At 41.3% G+C, this 27,720-nt stretch overlaps 1 protein-coding gene across 19 annotated transcripts in view; it reads left to right on the top strand.

Moving 5' to 3' along the window:
* ENOX1 (ecto-NOX disulfide-thiol exchanger 1) overlaps nucleotides 1-27,720 on the top strand; it is a 583,643-nt gene that overhangs the window by 460,674 nt on the left and 95,249 nt on the right. For all 19 annotated transcript variants that reach the window (XR_002518333.2, XM_021929581.2, XM_031655830.1 and 16 more), the window contains 2 exons: nucleotides 973-1,079; nucleotides 5,011-5,128. Coding sequence is in view for 18 of the 19 variants with exons in the window: in XM_021929581.2 (XP_021785273.1) it covers nucleotides 973-1,079; nucleotides 5,011-5,128 (225 nt within the window). In the remaining variant the exon portion in view is untranslated. The remainder of the gene's footprint in view (nucleotides 1-972; nucleotides 1,080-5,010; nucleotides 5,129-27,720) is intronic.

Genomic DNA, 27,720 nt, shown 5'->3' with positions numbered 1-27,720 from the left:
TGTTTAAACAAGATTAAGTCCACAGTTACTTGGCCCCACCCGTAATACCCACTACTAAGAACCCATGCCTTTGTCTATGTAGTTTTGTTCACAACCCTCAACATTTACCAGTCCAGTAGCACCAGGCCTGGAAGCAGCAGAAGTATTAAATTAAGTCAAGATGATAGAGTTAGAACTTCTAGTGGTTTGGGAGCCAGAGGGCGGGGAGCTTTGTGAAAGTGATAACGGAATGTGATCATGAGGAGCTATGGAGGGCGCCATATGGTGGTTGAAATAAGACCGCATGCCATTGCCGCTGGTTGGGTGAGCTTTGGTCTGTCTTGAGGTAGAGGCTATGGTTCCTGTTCCCTGCCAGAGGGCTGGAGGGCTGGCTGCAGTAGGTGCAACAGGGGGAGAAAAAGGAGCCAAGGAGGAAAAATGACCCCCTGAGATTGAGGGGAGGTATGGCACGGCTATTCATTGTCCCAACTTGGAACTTGGACATGATAATGTCTTGAGAGGACCGTGACTGAGTCCTTGAGATAGAGACCAAAAGAGAAAATGATATATGTTTGGCTCTTCCTTGTTCAGCAACTTCTCCCTGGCTTCACTTCTCTGCACCCAACCCTGGCATTACTTTGTCTGTATATCTGGATGCCAACACCAGTGTCTATATATCTATAGATCTAGGTATATAGATAGACCAAATCACATATTGAAACAACAGCTAAAGAATGCTTGCAAGTAGATGCCCATGCCCTTTTCCCAGTCATACTTAGAATTTGTTTTAACCTAAAGTTATGGAGACAGACTTGAAGGGAGACATCCCCAACCTTGCTAAAATGTAAGTACGAAAGGCACAAATTGGATGGATATTGATGATGTTGTTTCTATTGTGACATCATCCATAGACTCCTAGTGTCTTTGCTTTGCTTCCCTATAGTGATCACAACATAAATTACTTGTCTTGTTTGACTTCCTTGTTCACCAAAGTTGAGCAGATTGTGGCCGTTTTCAACGCTTCTACCAGACAAAAAGCTTGGGACCATTTCTCGAAAGCCCAGCGCAAGAACATAGACATTTGGCGAAAGCATTCTGAGGTTGGTGATTTTATTATTACTTTTTAACCACCATCACACAGCTGGATTGGCAGAGAGTAGCATGGCTGCAGCCATGATGGTTTCTGTTACAGTGGGCGGTCCGCCTGCCATTGTCTGATCTCACTGTCAGTTCCAGATGCAGCTGAGATTTGTTCCTTGTCCAGAAAAGCAGCTGACTTAACACTTAAGGAACAGAGTGTTTTTCTCCCCTGCAATGGGAGAAAATAACTTTCCCCATTCATAATAAAGATCTCAGAAATCAACCAAGACACTTTCCCTAGCAAATTATTTTAAAGAAAAATGAAACTTACAATAGGAAACTGGCTTTTAAATACAGAGGGGTTTTTTTTAGTGTTCTACGCGATGATGACAGTTTGCTCTTTGGACAAGGATGCCTTTCCGTCCATATTTTCTCATCATAAGGAGCATCTGAGTCCCCTATGCTAGCCGTTAAGTCCTATTACACTTCTCTCCAGAGCCAGTGTTGTAAGAGGAGTGAATATCTAGGCCAACTGGGTCCACCCATCAGCATCCATGCATGTGTGAAGTGTGAGTATCTACCCCCAAGAGAACAGCCGAGAATTTGACCTCCTTGCCACTTAGAAGGACCAAAATGTGTCATTAGTCATTGGTCGTCCAGCTGTTATTTTTAACTCCACAGAGTAGCGTACGCTTTGAACCTGTAATTTAAAAGTAAGTATACTGTCTTTGCTTCTTTTTTTTAATGAAAGAATGTTTTTCATTTGGATGCCGCTCCATCTCTAGCATGTTAATATTAAAGTTCTCTAAATGATATTCCCCTCTTTCAAAATCCCAAACTTACGGAAGGTAAGGTTTATTTATTTAATGATTTTGACTCACACTTGTAAAATAAGTATTTTATATAGAGTTTGAGGAATCACAAAGTACTATGGGATCAATCATTTGGGTAGCATTTTAAGTGCCCATTAACTAATGCTAAATTACAGTTGAATACCAATAGCACTAGATGTAACATCCACATGAATACCAAATGAATTCTTTATTATCACTGTTATTATGGTGAATACTGAATGACTTCACAATAATGTGACACTTAAAATGCTAGTGCAATTTATTGTTAAGAAGGACATTTTTTATTTTGTTCACTAATGCCTATGGTGGTTGGTGACTGATTCAGTTCTGTTTTTCTGTTCAAGATTATGAGTAAGGAAGAGGTGGGATTTCTCTTTAATTTTTCAGGGACCAGAAAAATGCAGGGTGCTTACCTGATGTTCTCCCTGACTCTGACTTAAGACTCAGGTCAAGGTTGATTTTCAAGATTAAAAAAAAAAAAGTCCTCTGTTTGTGATGCAGTATACAAACTGAGGGTTATGAAAACACAAATTGGAGCCCATAAACTCTGATTCAGATTTGGGAATGATCAGTCTGTGAATTGTTTATTTCTTCACATAAAAACCAAACGTGATTAAAAGGAATGTTGAGAGAAAGGCCGGTGGCCTGCTACCGAATAAACCTGAGCATAAAAAGGCCATCATTAGAATGTGAGTGTCAGCAAATGTCACATATTGATCCGAATCACGCTTCCTGCCACGTCTGCCTCAGCTTCTCACCTTCGCTTCACCCTGCCTCCTCCGCGCGCGTGTGGTGGGGAGCAGGATGTGTGAAGGCTTCCATGCAGGTCTAAGGAAGCCTGCTTGCTTTGTTCGGTACTAGGAGACAGAAATGATGCTCCCGAGGGACACGTGGAGTGCAGCTGTCAAAGGTGCTCCTGCGAAGGGTCTTTGTGCCTTCCTGCTACTTTCCCCACCTCTTTTGAGATACATTAGGACCCAGAATTCTAAATTAGCTGTGATTTTTCTCTCGCATGTCGCTTAATTGATTAGATACCAGTTGGTAATTTAACATTGTGGATGATTTCTCAGTTGCGTATAAGCTTGATAATTGGCTTGATTTTTTCCCACGTTCCCATGTACAGCATCTGTTAATTATCTGCAACACCTCTACAGATTTATTAGAGTGTACTAGTGATTTAACGCTGAACCAGAGGCACCCTGTGGAAACAGCCTCAGCATTTTCTCCTCAATTTCTTTTTTCTTTTCCACCACCTTTTCCCACAAGAACAACTACCATATGACAGTTTGTCATTAATCGCAGGGACTAAACAACAGACCCTTTCAGCCTCATTTATTCTTTCCACCTGACTTTTCCTTGTTTCAAGTGTTTTCAAGCCACCTCTTTGGGAATTGGGCTCTTTGTCAGTAGAAAAATTAGCTGTCCACAGCCTAAAAATTTCCCCACTAATCACATGTGACACCTGCCTCCAATGCCTGATGGTGTTATTTAAGATGGAATTGGCACCTCTTTCTTCTGGGTGGCATAATCAAATAAGGAGGCCTTGTCTGCCATCCCTCTGGCCTCTCAGGGCTGCCTCTGATTGGTGCCCCTGCACCCCACCTTGGACCTTGTCTCTCTGCTTTCTCCCTTCCCTGTCCTCTGCAAGGGTGATTCCCAGGGTACAGAGCTGACCATTCAAATACTGTTAGCAATAAATAGTTTCCTCTCCATCATGCCGTAGTTAAAATCTGTGAGCTAAGGAGAGAAAAGAATTGAGAGAACCCACAACATGGAGTGATATATGCAAGTCCATCAAATGGGCACTGGAACCATGTTTAAAGTCACGCCCCTAATAAATTAGTTGTAATAATTTAGTTTTATTGTTACTCATATGTTTATTGATCATAATGTGAAATTATTTTAACTATTTGATTTTTATTTGGAGACTTTACAGAGAGAAAAAAGAATAATGGAGGCTTTCCCTGTTTTAAGTATTTCTGAAGATAGTAGATGTGAGAGAACAGAATGAGTAAGGAAGGATTCACAAATATGTAATATACACCTTGATACAAAATAATAATATAAATACTTAGCATAAGTGATTACAGTGTTCTGATTTTAGGCACAGTAGTAAGAAATGTACTGTGTGATTCTTTACTCTTTACAATGAGTTTTCACATATGCTACTGCATCCAAACAGCTTGTATTATTATTCCTCACTTGTGAGTGAATAGACAAAGTCTCAAATAAATTAAATAACTTGATTGTAGCCACTCCCCTAATAAGTGGAGAAAGTAAGATGTGATCTTAAGATCTGTGGCTCTAAACATGATGCTAAAGCAACCACTGCAACATAAACAATAACCCCTACATGACCATGTGCAATACAAAAGAAAAGGCATCTGTTTGTGTTTTGTTCCCTAACATCTTACTGATTTTAAATTTTGGAGATCTGAATGGTGTGTGTGTGTGTGATCACACATGAGCACATACACACATGCAGGGGCACTATGTTTGCATGAGAAATAATAATGTCCAGCATTATCAACTGACCAACCAAGTGTCTGGCATGATGCTAAGTATTGTACATGCATTAATTCATTTCATCCTCAAAACTATTTTTAATCATAATACTCCAGTGAGCAATTTAGGTTAATAGAGATGAAGAATCTTTCCTAATGTCACACCATAGGTCAATGGCAGAACAGTCCTTTTTTAAAATTCCAGTGTTCATGTTCTTAACCATAATTTCTAAGTCCTTACTGTACATGGGCCAGCCATGTAACAGGTATTTCTGTGTAATCTTTGCAGCCCTCTTAGGTGGATATTATTATCCCCTTTGTACAAATGAGGAAATGGAGACTCAAGAGAGATTAAATTATTTGCTAAAGAGCCCTTAACTAGTCATGGGTGAGCAGGGATTAATCTAAGCCTGACCTTGGTCTACTCTCTACCCCACACCCCTCAGAACCTCCTTTAGGTTAGGTGAGGTTATATTTGGGAGATAAAAGCCTTGGATTCTGAACGTTAATATGCCAGTCATATATACCCAAAGACCATTGGGGAAAGCCGTACGTGTCTGTGACTCTGACTTGTGTGCATCCTCTACTTGCAGGAGCTCCGGAATGCCCAAAGTGAGCAGCTCATGGGCATCCGCCGCGAAGAAGAAATGGAAATGTCTGACGATGAGAATTGTGACAGCCCTACCAAAAAAATAAGAGTCGATGAATCAGGTAACGCTGATAACTACCACAGACCCATGAGGTATCATGATCTTCCAAATCTCAGATGGGGCATAAGTATTGGGAAATGGCCCTATAACTCACTTTTGTTTGAATTATACTAAACTTCCATCTTTGAGTGACTCTGCTTTTTATTAATAGAACTTTAAACTCCTTCTTGGGAACACAGTGATTTCAATTGCTCCAGTTGTTTCTCCGTACGCAGATCTGGGGCCATGATGCTTCTTTCAGGGAAGTTTGCCTGTTTCCATAAAAATCCTTTTCCAGAGTACGGCAGCCACAGCTGATGCTAAAATATGGGTAAAACTTGGTTTTAGTCAGTGTACTTCTTACATGGGAATTGTTTAATCCCTGAAGAAGCTTTCTAGCTTCCGAGCCAACATGCTGGGGAATTAGACTTCTTTTCCCATAAATCTTCTGTCACCTAACCTGTAATTAAAAGGCTGGCCCCATTTGGTACCAAGCTAGGGGTGTCACTCCTTGGGTTGTGAAAAGAAGAGAAGCTTAGAGAGAACCTTGCTTTGTGTGCTCTGTCTATTGGGAGTTGCTGATTTAAAACGCTCATTGGTATTGTTTTTACAATACCAATGGATATATATAATTGAATTTACAATGAGTTTTATATATAATTGAATTATGTATAAATCCATTGGTATTATAAAAGCAGGCAAGGGAAAAGCTCATTCAAAACATGAGACACCAAGGGAGACTGCTTGTCTGAGTGGAAGGGCATTGTCCAAAGGACCTAGGAAGAACCATAATTGCCATCATTGCCAAAAAGGAAAATTACAGAGATGGTGTAGATTTGATCTGTCTCCTCATCTGTACAAATGAATAAAACACACACCTGTTACAGACTTTTTAGCAGAAAGATTACAGGTGACCAGGAATCGAGGATCTTTGCTAATTTATTAAGAAGCCAAAATCAAGATTCTGAAAGGATCAGGTCACCAAGATCGCAGGGTGGTCAGGATGCTCTGTTTCTCCAGGGCTGTAGAAGAGAATGTCAGGGGTGCGAGTGATGATCGTAAGAAAAAGCTCCTGCATACAGGCATATAGAGAAAGGGCTTTAATTTCCTTGAAGTAGTGGTTCTCAAAGGTGTGGTTCTCAGTCCAGTAGCACCAGCATCATCTAGGAACTTATTAGAAATGTAAATTAGCGGGCCCCACCCAAGACCTACTGAATCAAAAATGTCTAGTGGCTACGGGGGTATTGGGAAGTGAAATCCATCAATCAATCTGATTTAAGCCCTATAGGAAATTCTGATGCATGCCAAAGTTTGAGAACCACTGCCTTAGAAACTTCCCCTTTCACCCTCAAATTCCATTCATTTTAATCTTTCAGAAGCTTAACATACAAGTAGGCACCATGCCACTATTTTCTGAAGCCATATATCCCTTGTCTGAAAAAAACCCAGCACTTATGTGTCAATGACATATGTCTCCTACTAAACCCAGAGCAGATTCCTCAGGACTGCTTTACTCTCAGGTTTGTTTATTTGAGGAGACCACCTTCCTCACAAGATTTCTATTCTACAAACCTTCACATAGCAAAACAAGAGAGCAAGGATTTGTGTGAATTTCTTAAGTTCAACAAGATCTTCAAATAAAGAAATAAATTCTTTCTATCAAAAGCACTTTTCATCCTTTGTGAAGCTTCTGGATGAGGGGCAAGTTGAGATGAAACTTGGATTCTTAATATCCTGACAAGGTAGGTGTAGGAGAAAAGAATTGCGTCAGTCAGAAATTCTCATTTGAACCTGTGGCTTTTTTGTTTGTTTGTTTTGGTGATGTTTCTTTTCAAATAACTTATCAATTTCCCAAGTAAGAATTGTGGATCATTTCACAGTCTGCTTAGGATAGGACCAGAATAATGAACTGTATGCTCCCTGAGGAGGTCTTGCAGCACATACATGCCTATTGGATCAGGGCCCGGCCTCCGCTGCAGAAGCATCAACGGAGATGTGATCCCCTGACACCTCTCTCGGTGTATTCCCCAGGCATCTGATGAGAGCGTGAAGTGGAGCCTGAACTTTTAAAAAACTTTCACCAGTCTTGTTACTTGGTCAGCAGAATTAATGAGCAAAGTGCAGGGCATGTTGTATACCAGGTTCTGAGGGAAGAGATGAAAGAACCGGAGTTCAAATGCCAGGCCCCGAGGAGTTCAAAGTCTTTTCGTACTTTTCAAAATGAGATGGACCAGAGAATGTGGCATGTGGTTTCTGAAGAAAGCACAGGACTGATTAAAGGGAAAGGAAGGCAACTAACCTTTTTTATTCCACGGGGCCCTGAAGATCTGGCCCAGAGGCAGGCAGTTGTTTTGCTTTCAGCCCTGCATATTTGAGGACACAGCCTGACAGCAAGAATTCCCATCTGGTCTTTTGTTCAAACCTCAGACAAATCCCTGCTAACTGTTGCTTGAAGAGGGGAGGATGGAGGCCGTTGCCCGAGGGAAACACCTTCCAGCACTATCTTCTGAGGTGACACATCACTTGTTTTTAGGTACACATTTGCATCTGCCAGTCACCTACACAGGAGCAGTCCTCTCAAAATGTAGCACTCTAATTCACTAACAGGGGAATTGCCAGTCCTGAAGTGGCAGTGAAACCCTCCATCCTTTAAGGAATCCCCTGCCTATTTCCTCTCTGCTCAAACAGTGGGTTTTTGGCCTCAGATCTCCTGGGTAGTAGCTGACCCAGGAATTCTTGGAAATTCCAGAAGAGAATATCCTTCCGTTGTCACCTGCCTGTGCCAGGAGGAGGTGCTGAGGCTGCACCCACTGCAGGGTGCTCTGTCTCTGGTCCCCCAGGGCCAGCTTTGCTTGTCGTCTCCATACTAAGACAAAAAGTACCCTGTAATGGGTTTTATCTGGGGGGACAGGGAGGAGGTGGAAAGAATTGACTTGCTTGGTTTTTAGAAAAGTCACAATTTATTGTGTAAGGACTTATATGATACCTTGGGTTTACTTTTTAAAAAATAATCAGAATGTTTCAATATATCTCTGCTTTTTGGTTATGAAGAATATTTCATTGTACTTTTGCTTTTTACCATATATAATAATTTGCAATATATCTTTGGCTATAATTCTCCAGTACCTACAATAGAATTCTGAGGGGGTGGAGTGTTCACTCTTCTTCATCAGTTGAATCTTAAAGGGGAAAAGGAGTTCACTGGAGCAAAACTAAGATGCTTATAAAAATGAAAATGAATTTTGCTAATAAATTTTAAAATGATGACAGATTTATTGAAGCATTCATTCAAGAAGATCGGCATCCTGCTCTGAAGCCTGTGAAGATAATTTTTGACAAAAATTCAAATTTATTGTTGTTTAGTCTGCCTCCTACTGAAATGAAGCCAGACTTTAAAATCCAAATCCGTTCTTCCTTTTTCTCTTTCTGTCTCTCTCTCTTCCTCCCTCCCTCTCTTTCCCTCTCTCCTTCTCCCTTCCCCTTTTCCACTCCCTTCCTCCCTCTCTCCCTCCAGGTTGACTCTGTGGGGCAGGATAGTGTTCACAAGAAATGAAAAGGAGAAAGGAAAGAGGAAGGCTATCCTAGATTGTAAGGCCTCCGATGGCAAAACCCGATACATTTTAGCATTGTGAGAGTTAATGAGTCAATGCATGTAAGGTACTTCTGACTTCACTTACAGTGTTGATCATCTAGTAAGTACTCAGTAAATGTTAACTCTGCTTGTTACCTTAGTCATCCTCCAACACCTGGCACTGGGCCTTTCCCCAAGTACGTAAATCAATAAAAGTCTATGGACTTCAATTCATATTCCCCTTCTTCTGATCTTAATGTTTTTGATGCCTTTATCCCAGAAGTTGATAGGAAGATGATAACCCTGAGAATATTTGCTCTAATTAAATTGAAATGGCAAGTATTAAAGAGGCATGTTCAAACAAAATGTTCAGAACTTTATACGTACACAATTCAGTGTCACATGGCAAACAGGCCATGGCCCAGAGAGCTGTAACCTGGCATTGTTTTGACTGTCTACATTTTGTATGCTCAGGATGCTGTGGACCCAGGGGACACAGAGTTAGTTAGATACAGGGTACCCTGTCCTCAGGGTGTAAGACTCATTTATAAAAAGTGTTTTAAGTTAAAAATATTAGGGATGTCCTAAAGCCAATAAATTAAATTTATTATAAACCAAAATGAACATCACTACATAGTGTGTATACCTCACCCAATATTTGATGAGAGTACTTTGAACACAAATTTTGGAAGAGTGAAACTAAAAAGTCCCTTGCTCAGTAGACAAATCATAATTCCTTTCCATAATACACAAACAAATGATTTTGGATTTTAACTGCATTTCATTTAAACTCTGAGCTCTTTATAGGAGCAGACACTCTTAATTATGAAGTTTTCTGAGTTGTCAATTTTTCATGAAAATTCACCGTAACATAGGTACAAAGGAATTTTGTTTTAATTTCACTAAGAATTCAAACAAGGACTTTCCAAATCTTTCAGCCACTAAATCAAATTAGGAACTCATAATTAGGTTTGGTTGGAACTAGCAGTATCAGCTTATCTGAATAGTTATATATGTAGCTGGAAGCTTTATGTTAAAAAAAATAAGTAATAATAATAATAATAATAGGACTCTCTGACCATCCCATTGATTTCTTTGAATAGCAGGACAACCTATTTTTTCTGATTAAGTATTTTCTGTGTGATAGTGCTTCTGAAAGATCCTTAAAAATGCCCATCAGGCAGATTATAATCAGGCACAAGCTTAAGAAGAGTCTCACTGCTACCCCATCACCAGCCATGCACAGAAGAAGGAGAGGGTTACTAAATACCAGACCAGGGTGCAGCAGCTGACTGAAGGGGCCCACTGCAGGGGGCTCCATCCTTCACACTGGTAGAAACTTCCTTTTAGGAAGCACTGAATGTAACCGAAAGCAGGCTCACCCGAGACTGGCTCAGAACTTGGCAGATAGACAAGAGAATTCAGACACTGAAGTGAGATGGCTCAGTCTGAGGCCACATGCCAGGATCCAAGCTCTGGGCACCTGCAGACCCCAAGGGCAGGGGTGTCTGTGCTGAGTGGAAGCATAGAAGGATAAGCTGTTTTCACATGTAATGACAGCCCAGGGCACCATCTCCTGAAAGAGAAATAGACCAGTGGGGTGTGTCCATCAGTGACCGCTGAATTAAAGCCAAGCTCTTTTTCTTCTGGGAACCCAAGGGGCCCAAACAAGGAGATGTGATGAATCAGAACTAATGTAGCTTAAAGAGGATAAAAGAAATCTTGCAAGGTGGGCTGAGTAGCCTGCTTTCTTCCTAAACTCTAAACAGAGTTTCATTTGCAAAGGAGCCAAGGCTTTCCTGTTTCTTTCTTTCTTTCTTTTTTTTTTTTTTAAATCTTGCTAATCTTACCCAAGGAATTCAAATAAATGTTTATTTTGGGTGGGTTTTTAAGTTCCCTAATTTCGTGTGCAGTTACAATTCCCTTTCCATAATGGATATGCTTCTGAAAAGTGTAGACATTTTTTTTTGTAAATTGCTTCACCTTTTAAATGCAAGAAAACAGATGCTATTTAAATTGATCCTGTCGCAGAAGATTCCATTTCAATGGAAGCACTCCTTCTGCCCAACCAGACTGTTTGTTTTGTAAATTCACACTTGGAGCCTAAACTGTCTTTAAGCTAAGCCCCTTTATAATCCTATTTTTATGTAGCACCTATCAGTGCCATGATTCTTGACATCTCTCTCATATATGCACAAACTTTCCATAATCTGGTATTTTATGTAAGATTAATTTGTGTTGCTGACATTGGTGTCTACGGGACCAAGGGCTTTCCATAATACTCTTAACTACTCAACTGTGCCACACCTCCGTGAAACTCAGTTGAGGCCTAGCTGAAGTTCTTAAACAATCCATACCTGTTTGAGCCTAGCTTAGACCTGGGTGGGGTCTCCACAAGGTTTCCTGTGTGGCAGCCCACCATGTTCCCAGCTCCTGTCAGGCCCTGGCTTCTTGCTTAGCGCCATGAGTCCCTTGAGCCTGGTGGAGGGCTTGGGCTGATGGGCAGTTGGGGACAGAGGAGAAGAATGAGGACATTAGCAACCAATCTTCAGAAAGGGAGAGCCGCCGAGGTCTTGACCTGGGAAAAGTTAAGACACATGGCCAGGAAGCAGTCCAGGGTCACCGCACTGCCGCCTGTGTGCAGCCCAAAGTACCCTGATGCTTACTGACTGCCAGGAACACCATTATCTAGATTACAGATTATTATGTTTTCTGGGCATTTCATTCTGGTAAGGTTTGATGCAGGATCATTACATAGGAGAGTGGATTTAATCCTGTTTCTGTAGCAGGTTTTAAGGACACTGAGGGAATATTTATGTAATAAGATGCAAAGTTGCTATGGAAAATACTATAGCAACCTAACGTCTTCCCAGAGCCAAGCAGCCACTTGTAACAGCAATCTAAATTTACATTTATTTTAGTGTCATTTTATCGACACTCTTAGTATCTCATTCTGACAGGATGTTAAAATATGTTTTCAGCTTGCATTTGAGCAAAATTAACACAGTGTTGTTGGAATTTAAGTGCGGTTTGCACAACTTCTAGAAAAAATCAGAATATTTTTTGAAGGAGTTTAGATGACAGAATCTGGGCAAGTTTGTAAGCTTTTTTTGTTGTTGTTGTTCTTTCCTAAATAAAGGAGAGAATTCTTCAGTAGAATTTATTCCTGATTTTCCATTTTCATTTACAAGCAATATGCAAGAATCTCTGATTATGAAAAAGGGATTATCCTTTACAACATCAGTGAATGTTGTCAAATGCTCACCTGTGATTCCAGCAGATGCTTATAGAAAACACTCAGTAGGTCACCTCATTGCGCTCTAGTGCATTTGACAGCATGTCACATTTTAAAAAATAAAAGTTGTTTTTTGAATAAAAATAATACCTGGTCATTTTTGAAAACCTAACAACTAAGAATAATACATAAAGAAGAAAACAAAATTGTGTTATAATATTACAGAAGAATGGTTTGGCTTCTAATTTTTTTCTTTTCACAGTTAGCTATATAAGTATTTTTCCGTGTATTTTTTTAAGGCTCGGTAGTAAAATTCTACATGATTTTGGTTTCAGACAAGAGTCCTTGTGTAACAAGGCTTTTTTTAAAGTTTTCTTTTTATATATTAATGAAACAGAAAATAGAGAACAAATAAATTTGTATTCTTCCTGGGTCATAGGCTCTTTGCTGTGGACCTTGAGAGTTGAAGCTAAAATCTTTGAGGTGGTCAGAGTAGATTCCTGAGGTTATTAAAAGCGTGGTAACTGGGCCAGACTTTCCAAAGGCATTTTTTAGGTCCCTTGAATGTGATTATGGCAGAGAAGCTATAGATATGTAGGCCAGGTGGTAGTGGAAAAATAGTATCTATTGATTTTCTTCTCTACCTCTCCATCTGAAATCCTAAAGTGTGACTGTAGCATTGTTAAAAGTAGGACACTGGCCAAAAGAATCAATACTAGGCCATATTAAAACATACACTGTTACCAGCCTCTTAGCACAGTGATGTGCTGTTTATGAACATCATTGTCCTAATTCTCCTCTGCTTTTATACTGTATTGTTCATCAAAACACAGTAGGTACATAAAGCTATTATAGCTTGACTCCTAACGCTGTTGCACATAAGCTTCGTTAATCAAAGACTTGAAGATGGCAGGTATACTGCATGAACACAGAAAATGAAGACAGGATGATGTCTTGTAGAATTCTAGTTAACCATAGGTACTTAAGAGCCACATAACTAATTTAAAAAGTAAGTACTTCCTTCCCTTTCTTGGAAATTCCACTTGCCGTTATATGATACTTAGAAGTCCTGGAAATTGAAATGTGTAGGAAATTATTATTATACTAAGCTCTCCCACATCTCAAAGGCTTAGAGACCCTTCTCTTTCACTTGACTGAATGCTCTTGATATCAAAGAGGGAGCAAGAGCTCAGCAGCTCTTCTCCCCAGTTCCAGGACACAATGTGTGAAGCCTTCTAGGAAGTGGCTAGAGACAGAAAATTTTATTTTAGACTCCCGTCACTAGCAGAGAAGTAGGAAGAAACATTTCTGGAGTGAAAGTTGCAAGACAGAGTCTATTAATTGTAGCATTTCCGGCAGGGCATTGCAGCATCTTTAATGAGCCCCCTTTAAGTTCTAGAGCTGCTGTATCCCAAACGCCCTTGCTTTCTACTTGGGGCATGCTGGTCACTGCAGCCCGAAGCAGTTACCTAAATTTTCAGTTCTCAGAGTTAGTTTAGAAACATCTAAACATTGAACACTAGGGTACTGGTTAATTAATGGTATATCCATGAGCAGTCTTGAAAGAAACCATGGTTTAGACTACATAATGGAATGAGAGAAGGTTCTTAATATATTGTGAAGTGATAAAAGAAGTTACAAACCAGCATGGATAATTCCATTTGTGTGTGTATGTGTTATATTCACAGTTTATGTTAGGGGAAAATATGTGAGGATATAGGTCAAAATATTCAGACTGATTATCACCAAATGGTGTAATTACAAGTGACTTTTGTTTTTTTTTCTGTGCATTTCAAAAATGTCCTCAATATATGCACATATTATTTAAATAATTAAAACTACAATAAATATTAATTTATAAATTACCTAGGAGAATCTATGAAAAAATCCATGTTTGTTGAGGAATACTACCTAGACACTTTCAGTCATTCTGGAAAGTCAAGAATAGTAAGGAATAGTAACTAGTATCAGATAATGATAGTTTATTGAATTGCCTTCTTTTGCTTTAAATTAGGGAATTTCCACATTTAACTCACCATAGTATGCTTACCTTCCCAGACCACATAATCTTAACAATTTCCTATTCTAAGAGCTAATCATATTGGTATAAATATTAAATAATGGATCCAAGAAATAATTCAAGTTCTAAACCAGGCAGAAATGTTGAGTTCTTACCCACAGAGAGATTAGCAGTGATGAGAAGTTACGTTATTTACCCAAGATTGTAAGTGGAAAGTCTAGAGCTCAATACTAGCTTTCTCCTTTTGAGGTTAATGATCCTTTTATGGCACTACTGAATTTTATGGGAAAAGGACTCCAGAATCTCTTTCAAATGCCTTCAGTGACATCATAAGAGTCAGTAACCAAATAAAATCAACCAAGGATTTTGAGTGCCTGCAGGGTACGTGGTGCCATAATGCCTTTTGGAGGCAGAGATAGCCTGGAGATGCTTATTACCTTAAAATGTTCATCCACACAAAGCCAGCTGGGGCTTCTGCTTGGTCTTCCCAACCTTTTTTTTTTTTTCCCACTAACTAGAAGGAGATTTGCTTCAACATAAGCAACACACCCAGTAAACTCTTTGTAAGCCCATCCCAACAGAAATGCTGCCCTTAAAAAATATTCAGGAAATTGGTACCACCCATTTCCTAATTGAGTGACATTTACTTCCTGAAAGCAGAGTCTGCTGTATGGCTTTAGACAAGAAAACGAAGAAAAGGAAATGCCTTGAAGAGGTGAAGTGCATAGGGAATGTTCATTGCCGTGTTATCTGTTTCCTTTGGTAACCATACACACTGTCACAACCCACGTTTTCCATTTAGCAAGTCCCCAAAAAGATAAAGAGAAGAACGAAGACATTTCTCAAACCTGAGGCACATGCTTGATGGTTGATCTGAAATGATCTGAGCTACAATATCAGCCCTTTGATTTCCCATCTCATCCCATGTTTTCTTTGCACCCTCAGGGTCTAGGAGAGCCTACCTGAGGATCACCAGTTTATTGACTCACCATCTAATTTCAAGACTTATTGAAGTGCCTCTCCCTGTTTCTCTGCTCCCGAGGCTTTTCTTTATGAGATGTACCTCTCAATATAACTTAAAAATAAGAGTCTGAGGGACAGCATCTACAGTAATATCAATCTTCTTGAGATTCACAGACTCAGGGAAATTCTGATTTGGCAGAGATTTTTGGAAGTAATATGTCTTCTCCCTTCCCCCAATGTCCTAAATTAATGAGAAAAATGAATTTTGGTACCTCCAAATAATGATCAGTTGAGCTGCTGAATAAATACCACAAGTTTATATTTAGATGCTTGTGATTTTTTTTGTGATTACAAGTTTTCAGGCACAACTTTATCTACACCATGTATTTGGCAAATCTTTTGGAGGTAGGATGAGAGATTTTATTTTTCTTATAGTGATTTACCAGTCAGTTGTTTATGAAATGTCTGCACCTGCAATACTAGACTTTTCTAGTGCAGTTTTTCTACTGAGCATCCTAAACCATCCATTTCTCTACCCTCAGTTCTTTGCCTCCACGAATTGTCTTAAACAATGTCATAATACAAAGCAGTGATAAAATTAAAACAACAAATATTCAGTAAATTCTCACAGTGTGTATGGGAGCATATCCTTTGTCGTCTTCTTTTTTTTTTTTTTTTTAATACTTTAAGTTCTAGGGTACATGTGCACAACGTGCAGGTTTGTTACATAGGTATACATGTGCCATGTTGGTGTGCTGCGCCCATTAACTCATCATTTACATTAAGTATATCGCCTAATGCTATCCCTCCCTGCTCCCCCCACCCCACAACAGGCCCCGCTGTGTGATGTTCCCCTTCCTGTGTCCAAGTGTTCTCATTGTTCAATTCCCACCTATGAGTGAGAACATGCGGTGTTTGGTTTTCTGTCCTTGTGATAGTTTGCTGAGGATGATAGTTTCCAGCTTCATCCATGTCCCCACAAAGGACATGAACTCATCCTTTTTAATGGCTGCATAGTATTCCATGATGTATATGTGCCACATTTTCTTAATCCAGTCTATCATTGATGGACATTCGGGTTGGTTCCAAGTCTTTGCTATTGTGAACAGTGCCGCCATAAACATACATGTGCATGTGTCTTTATGCAGCATGATTTATAATCCTTTGGGTATGTCCCAGTAATAGGATGGCTGGGTCAAATGGTATTTCTAGTTCTAGATCCTTGAGGAATCGCCATACTGTCTTCCACAATGGTTGAACTAGTTTATAGTCCTTTATTACAGTCCTTTGTCTTCTTTACAGTGCCAGATTAAGGGGAAAGAATAGCTAACAAAGCCTTGAAAGACTGAGACTCAGACTTGGATGTGAGAAGGTTACTTATCTCCTCTGAAAAATCCTCGTAGCATAACATCAGTTCTGCTTTTCCTGGAGTAGTGTCAGATCATGGGTCCTCACAGTCTCTGCCCACTGTGCCCTCCAAAGTCGTAGCCAAAAACTAGTAGATAAACTCTAACATAAAGAAGTGTGAGAGCATAAACTTTAACATAAAGAATGCCCAGCCCACTGCACTGTACATGGTAGGGGGGCAAGATTTTGTTAAATGAATGGATAGGAAATTAGGAAGGACTAATTTTTAATCTGTTGGGGGATATTTTTTTCATTTTAAAGAAAAAAAAAATCCTATCACCTATTTAATCCTCAAAGTACTAACTACATTTTTTGGATGAGGACCCTGAGGTCTCTTGGAGGTTTAGTTTCTTGCCCCAAGCCTCATAGCTGGTATCTGGCTTCAGAGCACCTTCTCTTTCTCTAGCACACTTGTGCCTCTCTTCTCTATATAATCCATGTCCCCTCAAATCTCTGAGGTTGGCAGGGGTAGATATGTGGGATGCAGAGGACTATGTTATGTCATGTGTGTCTCTCAGGGTGACTGTGCCTCAGACACACCCAGTAGTCCCCAAAGTATCACCTGTGTGTGGTGCCCCTTCCCCTCTGTGGAATTCTGCTTCTATCATTATGTATCAGACACTCTGTATGTTATTCTTTTTTGGCAGGAAGAATGTGATGTTCTTTTAGGTCATTAAAACATGGGGGACTACAGCAAGGAGAAGGATGGGGCTAAGAGGAAGATGTGTAAAGAAATAGGTAACAGTTGAAGCTTTTTTCTGTAGAACTAGGTTGCAATTTTTGCAAATGATAAACTATATCTTGATTTAATTTTTCTTCCTTTCTTTCTTCATAATTGAAAGTCATTGGGTTCTTGGACTTTGAAATAGGAAATAAAATTTACAATGGACTGTTTGACCCTTCTAAGTCACACTTAGGCTCCTAAGGAATATTGTAACTGATGCTCGATCATCAGTGTCATGTTAACAAAGCACTTTATATGAAACTATCCATAGTCCCTTCCCTCTCATGTTCAATAAAAAGCTAGTAACAAGAGAGCTGCCTTCTCAGAGGAATTCTTTTAACCTTTCAGAAACAAAATATTTTATGCTAATTTCTGCTTAATTGGAAGGAAGTCATTTTTTAAAAAAATCATTGAATATGGGTTTGAGGTCTGTTCCATCGCTGACCTCTTTAATTCAATCAAGGTCACCTCGTAAGCTTGCCCAAACAGCTCTGTTTCTCAATTAGAAAAAAAAGGTAGAGCTGTTTAAAAAGCATTTAGTGTTTGATTAATAGTGCTTAACTGGCACCTCAGCACTTGCAGAGGCTTTTTAAGGAGACTCCGGTAAGAATAAAACATGGCTACCTGAAAAATTATACTCATCAGAAATGCAAAACAAATCATTTTAATGAACAAAGCAAAAACTGGTTTTTTGTGGGGATATGAGAAAGGTTATCATGCTCAATATACAGAGGGTTTAAATGTCTGAACAACTCTCTCCCAGGGAAAAATTGCTGTAATTTATCCATCCAGACACTTTATAAAATACATGCATTTCCCCTGCCCAAGGACTCCAAGAAGACTAATGCTGAGTTTGTCGAAGCAAGATTTTGTAGCACTCAAACTCTGGGGATAAAAAGAAGTGATGATGTGTCCAGTTGAAGAATGTGAACGGAAGCCATCTGAATCACTGAAATATTGAGAATTCCGAAAATAAGTCCTTGGCTTTCTTCTGCATTTCCTCTCCACTGTCGGGCCTGACTGAGCACCGCCAAGCTCACTATGATAATCTCTTTGGAAGAGAGGCTCATCTTGGGGGTCAAGCGTTAGAATGGCTCTGAGAAAGGGACTTCTATGAGTGAGGACCAGTGTTGCTGGCAGGGGGAGTTTAGAGTCACTGATGCAGTAAACAAGTAACTATGAGGCTGGGTACAGTGACTCACACCTGTAATCCCAGCACTTTGGGAGACCAAGGTGGGCGGATCACTTGAGGTCGAGAGTTCTAGACCAGCCTGGCCAACATGGTGAAACCCCGTCTCTACTAAAAATACAAAAATTAGCCAGGTGTGGTGGCGCACACCTGTAATCCCAGCTACACGGGAGGCTGAGGCAGGAGAATCGTGTAAGCCTGGGAGGCACAGGTTGCAGTGAGCCAAGGTCACACCACTGCACTTCAGCCTAGGTGACAGCAAGACTCTGTCTAAAAAATAAAAATTAAAAAAATAAAAAATAACTTTGAGCAGATGAGGTCAGAGGGCCCTTGAGGTGCCTTGGTTCTATTTCTGGCATGGCTTGGCAAATAATGTCCCTTCTCTAAGCCTCAGCTTTCTCAGCAGTTACATGAGGCTCATCCTGGGAGTTTCTCAATAAGGCTGTGAGAAATAAACAATTAAGGGATTCTGTGGTATCTTGCAAATACCAGGCACTGTGGCAATGTGGAGCGTTGATACTGGTGTAGAGCAGAAGGTGTGAATGTGTGGTTCACGGCCCCGTCTGCACATGAGAATCAACTGGGCAACTTTATACACATACCAATGGCCGAGGGTTAATACCCAGGCATCTGTGTTATTAAAACAGTCCCTAGGTGATGCTACTGCACAAAGGATTGAAAACCACTGGCCTGTAACGTGAGGATGATGGCTGTCAGATAGTGCTTAACTGGCACCTCGGCACTTCCAGAGGCTTTTTAAGGAGGCACTGGTAAGAATAAAACATTGCTACCTGGAAAATTATACTCACCAGAAATGCAAAACAAATCATTTTAATGAACAAAGCAAAAACTGGTTTTTTGTGAGGATGCGAGAAAGGTTACCTAGGTGGGAAAGAAGGACAAAACGGGTTGAGGTAAGGTAATGTGGGAATGAGAAGAAAACAAAAACGGAGTAAAGGATAAAAATCTGTAGTGGACAGGAAGTGACTGACATAGGCAATGATAAAGGAGCAAAGAAAGGAGAAGTGAGAGGGAGGTAGTTTAAGTGGAGCAGGCAAGACCCAGGTGGAGAAGTCCCCTCACAGGTCTGTGTCGGGTGCATTTGGAGTATCCTCTGGCTCACTGGAACAAAGGGCGGCTTGAAAAGGGAGGGCTGGGGAGGAGGGCGGCCTGATGTGAGTGGTGATGCAAGCCAAGGACAGAGGCCCTGCCTTTCTCTACCTCTAGGAGAATAGACAGGGACTGTCTGCTCATCCATCAGCAGTGAGAGAGGGAAGCAGGCATGCCTGGCCCCTCGCCAAGGAGAAAAGCCTCTGCGAATCTAGAGACTGGTGTGGTAAGCACGTGTACACAGGAGCGGCCTCATCTCCCACAGAGAAAAGGCTGATCCCGGGGCCTGGTCAAGGGCAATTAGTTCCAGAGGCTCAGCCTGGCCTCTCCTGGGTGCAAGCCACAAACATGCCATAGCAGAAACTTTCTCCAGACGTATGGCTGCAAAGAAAAGTAATGCACAACAACATCGAGCGGATGAGAACAATGTGTTTTGGAGACACTGCCTGTAGGATTTATGAAAGCATTCAGTCACAGGCAGCGTCATTCCAGGAGAGTCGGGGGGAAGCATTCAGCAAGGAGCAGGCCGATAGGTGAATGGAATGTGAGAAGACATGGCAGAGGCAGAGAAGCCCAGAAGGCTGTGCTGGGTTGTAAAAGCAGGAGAGAAGGTCCTTTCAGCTGTTGGAAAAGGCTGAAAGAAAGCAAGTGTGAAAACTAATGAAAGAAATCTAAGACTAGAAGAAAGTCATGAAGAAAGCATTAGGAAGTGGGGAGCTGGTCCCTAAAGGCCAGGGAAGTGGATCTACAATGTTGGCATGCATCAGAATCACCCTAGAAACTTGCTGAAAGGCACATCCCTGGCCCCATCCCAGAATCTCAGATTCATAACATCTGGGATGAGTCCAAGGTTTCTCATTTAAGAGATACCAAAGTGGTACAGATAGCTCCAGATGCCAGCTAGCTGTTCACACTGGGTCCTCCTACCTTGGTTATACATTTAGAGAGGATGCAGATACTTTTTGTCCCATTGCCAGACACGAGTAAGTATTCATAAGTCAGTTTCAATGTTGGTAATGAGAACAGTGGGGAGGAGGAGGCTCAGAGACAGCCCAAGCACAGTCAATGCCCAAGCATAAAAGTGAAGTCTTGGTGCCCAGTTAGTAGTCTGGATAGTTAGGGTTAACCTAAGGCGGAAGTAACTTTCGAAAAAAGTTTTCTGTTCAACTCGTTATCACAAGTCTTTGGCATTAGAAAATAAAAGCTTTACCAAAAAAAGATGTTACTCCTTGCAAAGAGCAATGCCTAGAACTGAGAAGACACCTTAGGTTTGGGCTGGCCATCATTTCACATTTCATAGCGTGGATGTGTTTTACATGGTAGAAGCACCCGTTCAAATATTAACATAACTGTGTGTGCGCGCGTGTGTGTGTTTCTGTGTCGGGGTAGAGCAGGAGAGGGGAAATATCACTTCTTAAGGGGAAAGTTTGTTGATGAAAATTAGAAGTGACCACTTGTTAAAAGGAAGGACATTTGTAAGATGGGAGGAAAAAGAGGTCACTGCTTTTATACTGCAGACGGGTGAGAAAATCAGAGCAGTTGTTTTGGAGGGAAGGATTGCTGTTTAAAGTTTCTCTCTTTGGACAAGACCAACTACTGGTTAGGATGAAGTCATACAGGGCCGAGCCCGTGGTGGAGTACTACACCCAAGGGAGGTGCACTGTCTGCAGGGGAGGGGGTACAATTCCTGAAAGCCGGTGTCATTTTATGATCTAGCTTGGCTTAGCTAAGTCTGACTTTCCTAAAAAAGAATCTTTAAAGCCTTTAGAGGATTTTTTTTTAAATGGCCCTATAATCTTGGAAATCAAAATAGGGACTGAAAGTGACAAAGAAAACTAAAATCTAATTAAAAGAAAAGGAAGAGTGGGGGAAAATGCCCCCTCCTGAGAAGCTCCTGCCTGGCCTTGGGGCTCAGTAGGAAGCAGGCTGCTCTCCTCTCCTCCATAGCCGTGGCCCCTCCTCCTGGAGATCGCTGAATCTTTTGGTAAAGCAGTGTCTACTGTGCAGCAGTCCCACTCTGCTTCCCTTCAGCTTTTCAATGTGTGAGCTCAACCGCTGCCTTCCAGAAAGAGCCTCCTCCAGCTCTTAAGTTCCAGCCAGAAGCCTTCTCTCCCTCATTTGACTCCCACTACACAGTGTGAGGATGGCCCCTCCTGGAGCCCTTCTAACCAGCTTCTACCAGGTTCCATATCTATAGCTCTCCCTGCAGCTGGGCTGGGAGCTGCCGAGGCCAGGCCGGGCAGGGGCTCAGAGCCTTGCTTCCCCACCCTGTCCCCGGCTTGGTCTAGAGTAGGGGGCTCAGCTCATGCTTGCAGCATTCACTTCTGATGTGCTTCCCGGAGGTCTCTAAAGGCATCCTTACCTGACAGAGCATCCTTCACCAGCGTTTTAAATGACAGACTTATCCTGCTTTTGCAAGAAGTGAACATGTCTCTTTCCTTTGCTTATTTTCCTCTGAGGAAAATGGGGATGGTTTGGGATGGATAGAGGATAATAATGTAAATGGAAAAGTGATAAGGCCTGACGTGAATTCTCCATAGTGGCAGTAGCCCAGCAGCACCTCCTAGTTTTGCTGCTGGTGCAGACTACTTCCTCAGGAAGAGCTCTAGGGAGGAAGGAGCAGAGAATTTTTTTTCCTGAGCCACCTGCTGCCCGTTGTGCCTCCAGACTCACATTTAAGCCATCATAATAACAGGATCTAACTTACCTGCATTCTCTAAATTATCCTTATTCCACTGGCCTCACACAAAGATGAAAATAGACACTGCATTGTGCTTCTGTTTAGCTTTCCCTAATAATAGCTAATGTGCAGATTCGAATACACACTGCACATATGAAATGTTATGTCAATGCTAAGTTGTAATAATAATAATCCTGCAAAAATGTAGCAGAAGAAATTTCCGTGAGCAATTTGAGGAAGACTGCTGCTTCAGTGGTGATACAGGTATTATTGAAAAGCAGGTCGATTGTACTTTCTTAGTACCATAAGAGGCTCTCCAGCACGAGACTGGCTGTTGGCAGATGTCATCCCAGGATACTTTCCAGCTCTGTGCCTGGCCACTGGGAGGCACTGATGGCAACAGCAGCCATCGAGAATGAGGCCACCAACAATGAGGGACCCCAAGCCTCTATTGGTCTTCTGAGCATGGCACTGGTCCTTGTCTTTGGCCTTCATTAGCCCAAGCAAAGTAGACTCAGGAGACAGAGTTCATGGGAGGTTAGCACAACAGGAGAGGAGTTTCTGTCACCTTTATTCTAACTGAAGGCACAGACACTTTAAAAATCAAACATAGGTGAGTTCAGATGGATGGGGTGAATAGTCTCATACTGGATCTTTGGAATCCTGAGATCAGCATGGGTCTATGGACAAAACTCTCCCAATAAAGCATTATTAGGAACTCAGGCTCTTGAGCTCTGGGATTAGTGGGTATCACTGTGGCCGTTTGAGAGAAGAGAGACACAGAAGAAAGTAGGATCCCTAAGTGGTTCAAGCCAGGCCTCAAGATTTCTTGAAGGGTGAGTTTAACTTCTCCATAAATCATCCCCAAGTTTGTCCTACAGAAAATACATGCATGTTTATTTTAAAACAGGATCATCCTCTCTGCTTTCGTAGCAGAGTCTCTCTCCAGCAGAACACTCCCAGGATAGAGCCAGAAATTGAATGTTTTACTTCTGTTAGGAGCAAACTAGCCACTACAGTAGGGTCCCTGGTTCACTTCTTTCCCTGGGATGGGTAGTACTTACGTGAGCTACCATGGTGGCAATATATCGAGGAATACAGTTCTAGAGCCACACCTTGTACCTCCAACCAGCAACCTCTGTCTCCCAGAAACTCACTTCCATCATCTGGAAAATAGAAATAATAATCATATTGACTATATCGTGTTTTCATGAGGGTGAAAGAATACTGTGTAAATAATATGCTTACCACAGTGCCTGGCACATAAAAATCATTAGCTGTCACGACCACTATTGCTATTCCCATTCCTGCTACTGTTATTTGAGGAAAACAGAATAGTGACTGTGCCTTTGGCCCAAATCTTCCATAGAAGATAGCCAGGGCACGGGGCAAGCTGAGCTCATGGGACCTGGGCACAGGGATGCAACAGGGCTGCCTTCCCAGGTGCAGAACGTGGAGCTGGGGCTCATACAAAAGAAGATCAAGGAATAAAACCAGAATGACAAGCCAAACATGTGGTTCTTTCAGAAGCATTTCTCCAAATAAGCCAACCACAGCCCCAGTTTAGGAATCGGGATAGAATGAGGAGCAGTCTGAGCAGTGGCTCGCAGAGTGTGGTCTCTGCACCAGCAGCATCAGCACCACCTGGGGACTTGGAAGAATGCTAATTCTTGGGCTTCCTCCCAGACAAACTGAACTGGAAACTCTGAGGGTAGGGCCCAGAAATGTATGTTTTAATATGCCCGTCAGGAGCCTGTAATGCATACCAATGTTTGGAGAACACTGGGTTAGAGTAACACCAGCTGCTAGATAAAGAAGTCCTGAATTTTCAGTGGCCTAACCAAGAAAAAAAAAAAAAAGTGTTACTTTTTCAGCACACAACAGTCCAAGGCAGATATTCTGGGCCTGTGGGCACCTTTCCTCCATGTGGTGACTCAGAGACCCAAGCTCGTTCCAGCAGCAGGCAGAGAATGAGGGAATGTGCAGAAGGCATCCCCACTCCCCCTCACACTCCATTGATGAGAACTGCTCACATGGCAACCTCTGGGCAGTCACCTCTCAGGAGCAACACTGCTGTACACAAAGAGAAGCATGAGTTTGAGCACACAGTGTGATAATGTCTCTGCCACAGAACAGCATCTAAAGGCCTCAAGGCACCTCACAAGAAGATTCGGAATGCAGAGAAGCAGATAGAAGCTGGAGAGAGTCCCTGTCTCTGGGCCATAACTACAGCTCCCTTTCATAGGGGAGCAGGAGGCAGGATCGTGACTGAGGAGGCAGCCGTTGAAGGCACACAGATATTGTGGTGGCATTTGCCAGGCCAGCCTGCCTCCGTCCTCCTGTGTTCAGGTGTTCAGGGGCTATGGGTACAACTGCCTCCCTGGGTAGCAGCCAATGAAATTCTTGAAAAAGACTTTCTTCGCGTGTGGGAAAGAAATCTACAGTTCAGCAGTGTCCTTCCAGCATTTCAGGAGGACATCTGGCAAAGTGGAGGGGGAATGTTAAACACAGAGTTCCCCAAACACACAAAGACTGAGAGTTCTGGAGAAACACAGATATTGTTAGAAACAATATGTTAAAATGTTTTATTATTTAGTTACATCTTGCCTGAGCATGAAAAAGATATTAACAGACTGGCAGCTTACTGGGACATAACCCAAAATAACTTACATGTTTCATATATTGCTAATTATTTTTCTGAGGCTGGCTCAGGCTGGTAAGAGAGATTTCAAGGCTTTCACCAGATTATTTACTTAAAGAAGTTAAGCATGGCATTATCTGTTCCCATGGAAACACAGTAAGACAGGAGACAGACGAGGAGGTCACTTTGGCCATAATTAATGTAAAGAATAATGGTTTATATAGAATCTAGTAAAGAATATAACAAGATGCTGCAATACCTTTAAGCCTTTTCTTCAGCAGTGCAGTTCAATCTTTGGATTGATTTTCATACACTAGTGTCACTTTGGTCGTTTTTTAGTCTAGTGCTAAGTTTTTGGAGTATAACAATCTTGCCTAGCAAAATTTTTCCAATATTATTATTTCATTTTTGATCCAATCAGAAAATTCCAGTATTCAGAATTTTTCTAAAGTACTGAGTAAGTAGAAATGGATGACTATGCTGGCCTTAAGCTTCTTGTGAATGCTACAGCTCCTCACCATGTTTTCTTAATAAATACATAAATGGGTGGTTGGTGAATTAATTGATGTAATCCAGAGGCACCACTAGATTCACCAGTGCCTTTAAAATCACCAACAGAAGATTTAATCACCTTCAGTCCGGTTTACATTTAAGGTGTCTAATTCTATTCTTTTTTTTTTTTTTTTTTTTTTTTTTTGAGATGGAGTCTCGCTCTGTCACCCAGGCTGGAGTGCAGTGGTGCGATCTCGACTTACTGCAGCCTCTGCCTCCCGGGTTCACGCCATTCTCCTGCCTCAACCCCCCGAGTAGCTGGGACTGCAGGTGCCCATCACCACGCCCGGCTAATTTTTTGTATTTTTAGTAGAGACGGGATTTCACCATGTTAGCCAGGATGGTCTCGATCTCCTGACCTCATGATCCACCCGCCTCGGCCTCCCAAAGTGCTGGTGTTACAGGCATGAACCACTGCGTCCGGCCTAATTCTATTCTTTTTTTATTAGCGGAAATTGGTAATCCGCATGGGGTGTCTCTTAGATATTCCATTTATTGGCACCCAGTGCACTCCTTAGGAATTCCTACCAAAAGATGCACACTGTACTTTTTAAAAAAATCCTTATGCCTATTTGGATAGTGGATTCATTGTACAGTCTCATAAGGTAAATTTTATCATGGAAGATTGATGACACATTTTTCCAAAACTCTTTAATTTAGTACAGTATTCCAGAAAGAACTAAAGAGAAAGAGAGAAATGAAAGAGTTGCCCTTTCCAATTTCTGAATTTTTAATACACTGAGAAATTATATGAAGTCAGAAATTATTAGGATTTTTTCTGTTAGAGCTCTGGCCCAAGAAACGTAATATAGGCTCTTCCAGGCAGGCTTGCCTGAGGAATGGATTCAGGGCTGCAGTATGACACTGAGTGATGTTTACAAACAGGTGGCCTGAAGCTAAGTGGAGTCAATATACAATTTCTCACCCTTTAGAAGATAACTACTTGCTGTCACATGAGTAACGAACATTTTTTTGTAAAAATCAAGCTTGAAATCGTTTAATCAAGAATGTAAATCAGTTATGTGCCCCCATTATAAAAATGTTGATGGGATTTGCTATGGTATTGATTTTTTTTTTTTTATTTTTTTGGTGGAGGGAATTACAGCTGTTACAGGTTTTTTTCATATGACGATATCACATTCCTATTCCGGGAATGCAAACAATATTATATCCTGCTTGGCAGGCACTGTGGTCACTTGGCTTAGCCAAGAATAAGAACTCTCAGCAGTACCATTCCATAGGTTTGTAAGAGATCCCCTAAAATAATGGATGGTATACTTTCCTGTATGTATTTATGTTCAGATAATTTATTTAAATAATGCTGCTGGCACATGCTTTATAGCTGCTTGCATTTTGCTATACAGATTTCAGCATATCTTGCAGACTATGCAATTCATTTGGAAAATGTAATTTCCATCCCTGCATACTAATCGATTTCTTCACAAACACCTGCTATCAGTTATGATAATAAAAATGCCACTCTGAATTGAAAAAGGGCCAAATAGAGCTTCCTAAGGAAATGACTTAAGTGTCTTTGAATGCTACTAAATGTAGTAATGTGCCTGTGTAGTGCCAACACTTTTTTCATCATTTGCATTTTCTGTGATTTTGCCCTATTACAACATCCCTCTCACAAATGATTCCTCATAACCATTTCCTTCTGGCTTGGTAAACGGAGCTGTCAGGAGGTGGTATCTCAGGATGTGGACAAGATCCGAAGCTGGGCTGCACAGTGTTAGAAGGCACTGGCTCATGCTGGATAATTTCTGATTTTATGAGTAAGTCTCTGAAAGCTGTAAAAGTGGCTGCTCCTTGGTTTTGCACACACATACACCAAATAAAATCTCCTTTATTCATTCTCTTCAGCCTCCAGTTCATTCCATGCACCATTGCCAAACTAATGTTCCTAAATCCCAATTTCATCATGTCCTTCCAGCACCCCAAGCACTGTCAGTGGTTCTCAATTGGCCGCTCCATTGAACCTAAGCTTCCCCATCGTCTCCCATCGCCTGACGTGGATCACCTTTCTCTCACTGCTGCCAGGCAAACACTTGGGTTTTGCTCAAGTTTCTCTCCTCCTTGCCCCAAGTATTCTACCTTTGATTTTCATCTCTGGGCTTTTGCTTATGCTCTGGCTCCTGACTGAGAGACATCCTTCCCAAGTTCTTGGGTTTTTCATCTTCCAAAGCCCTCATTTATTCCTTCAGTCTGAATTTTTCTTTCTCTTCTCTGAACTCCTATAGGATACTTTTTTTTTGTCATGCATCTAGACTCATTTATTCATTCAACCAACGTTTATTGAGTGCCTGCTGTATTCCAGACGTCACATTATCCTTTCTTCCTTTGAAAGCAATCGTTTCTTCTTAAATGTGTCAGTTTCTACTAGATTTTAAGCTCTTTGAGAGAACAGATGTATTCTGTCTCCTCTTTTTGTGGTCTGAGATGCCCACACAGACCTGAGCACAGGTAAATATGCAGTAAATGCCTGTTAAGTAATTGATCCCTACTGACTTGAGGTAGGG

This window comes from Papio anubis, chromosome 15 (genome assembly GCF_008728515.1).
Source record: "Papio anubis isolate 15944 chromosome 15, Panubis1.0, whole genome shotgun sequence".
In the NCBI taxonomy this organism is placed as follows: Eukaryota; Metazoa; Chordata; class Mammalia; order Primates; family Cercopithecidae; genus Papio; species Papio anubis.
The sequence above is the reverse complement of the archived record's forward strand: the minus strand, read 5'-3'. Positions and strand labels throughout refer to the sequence as shown.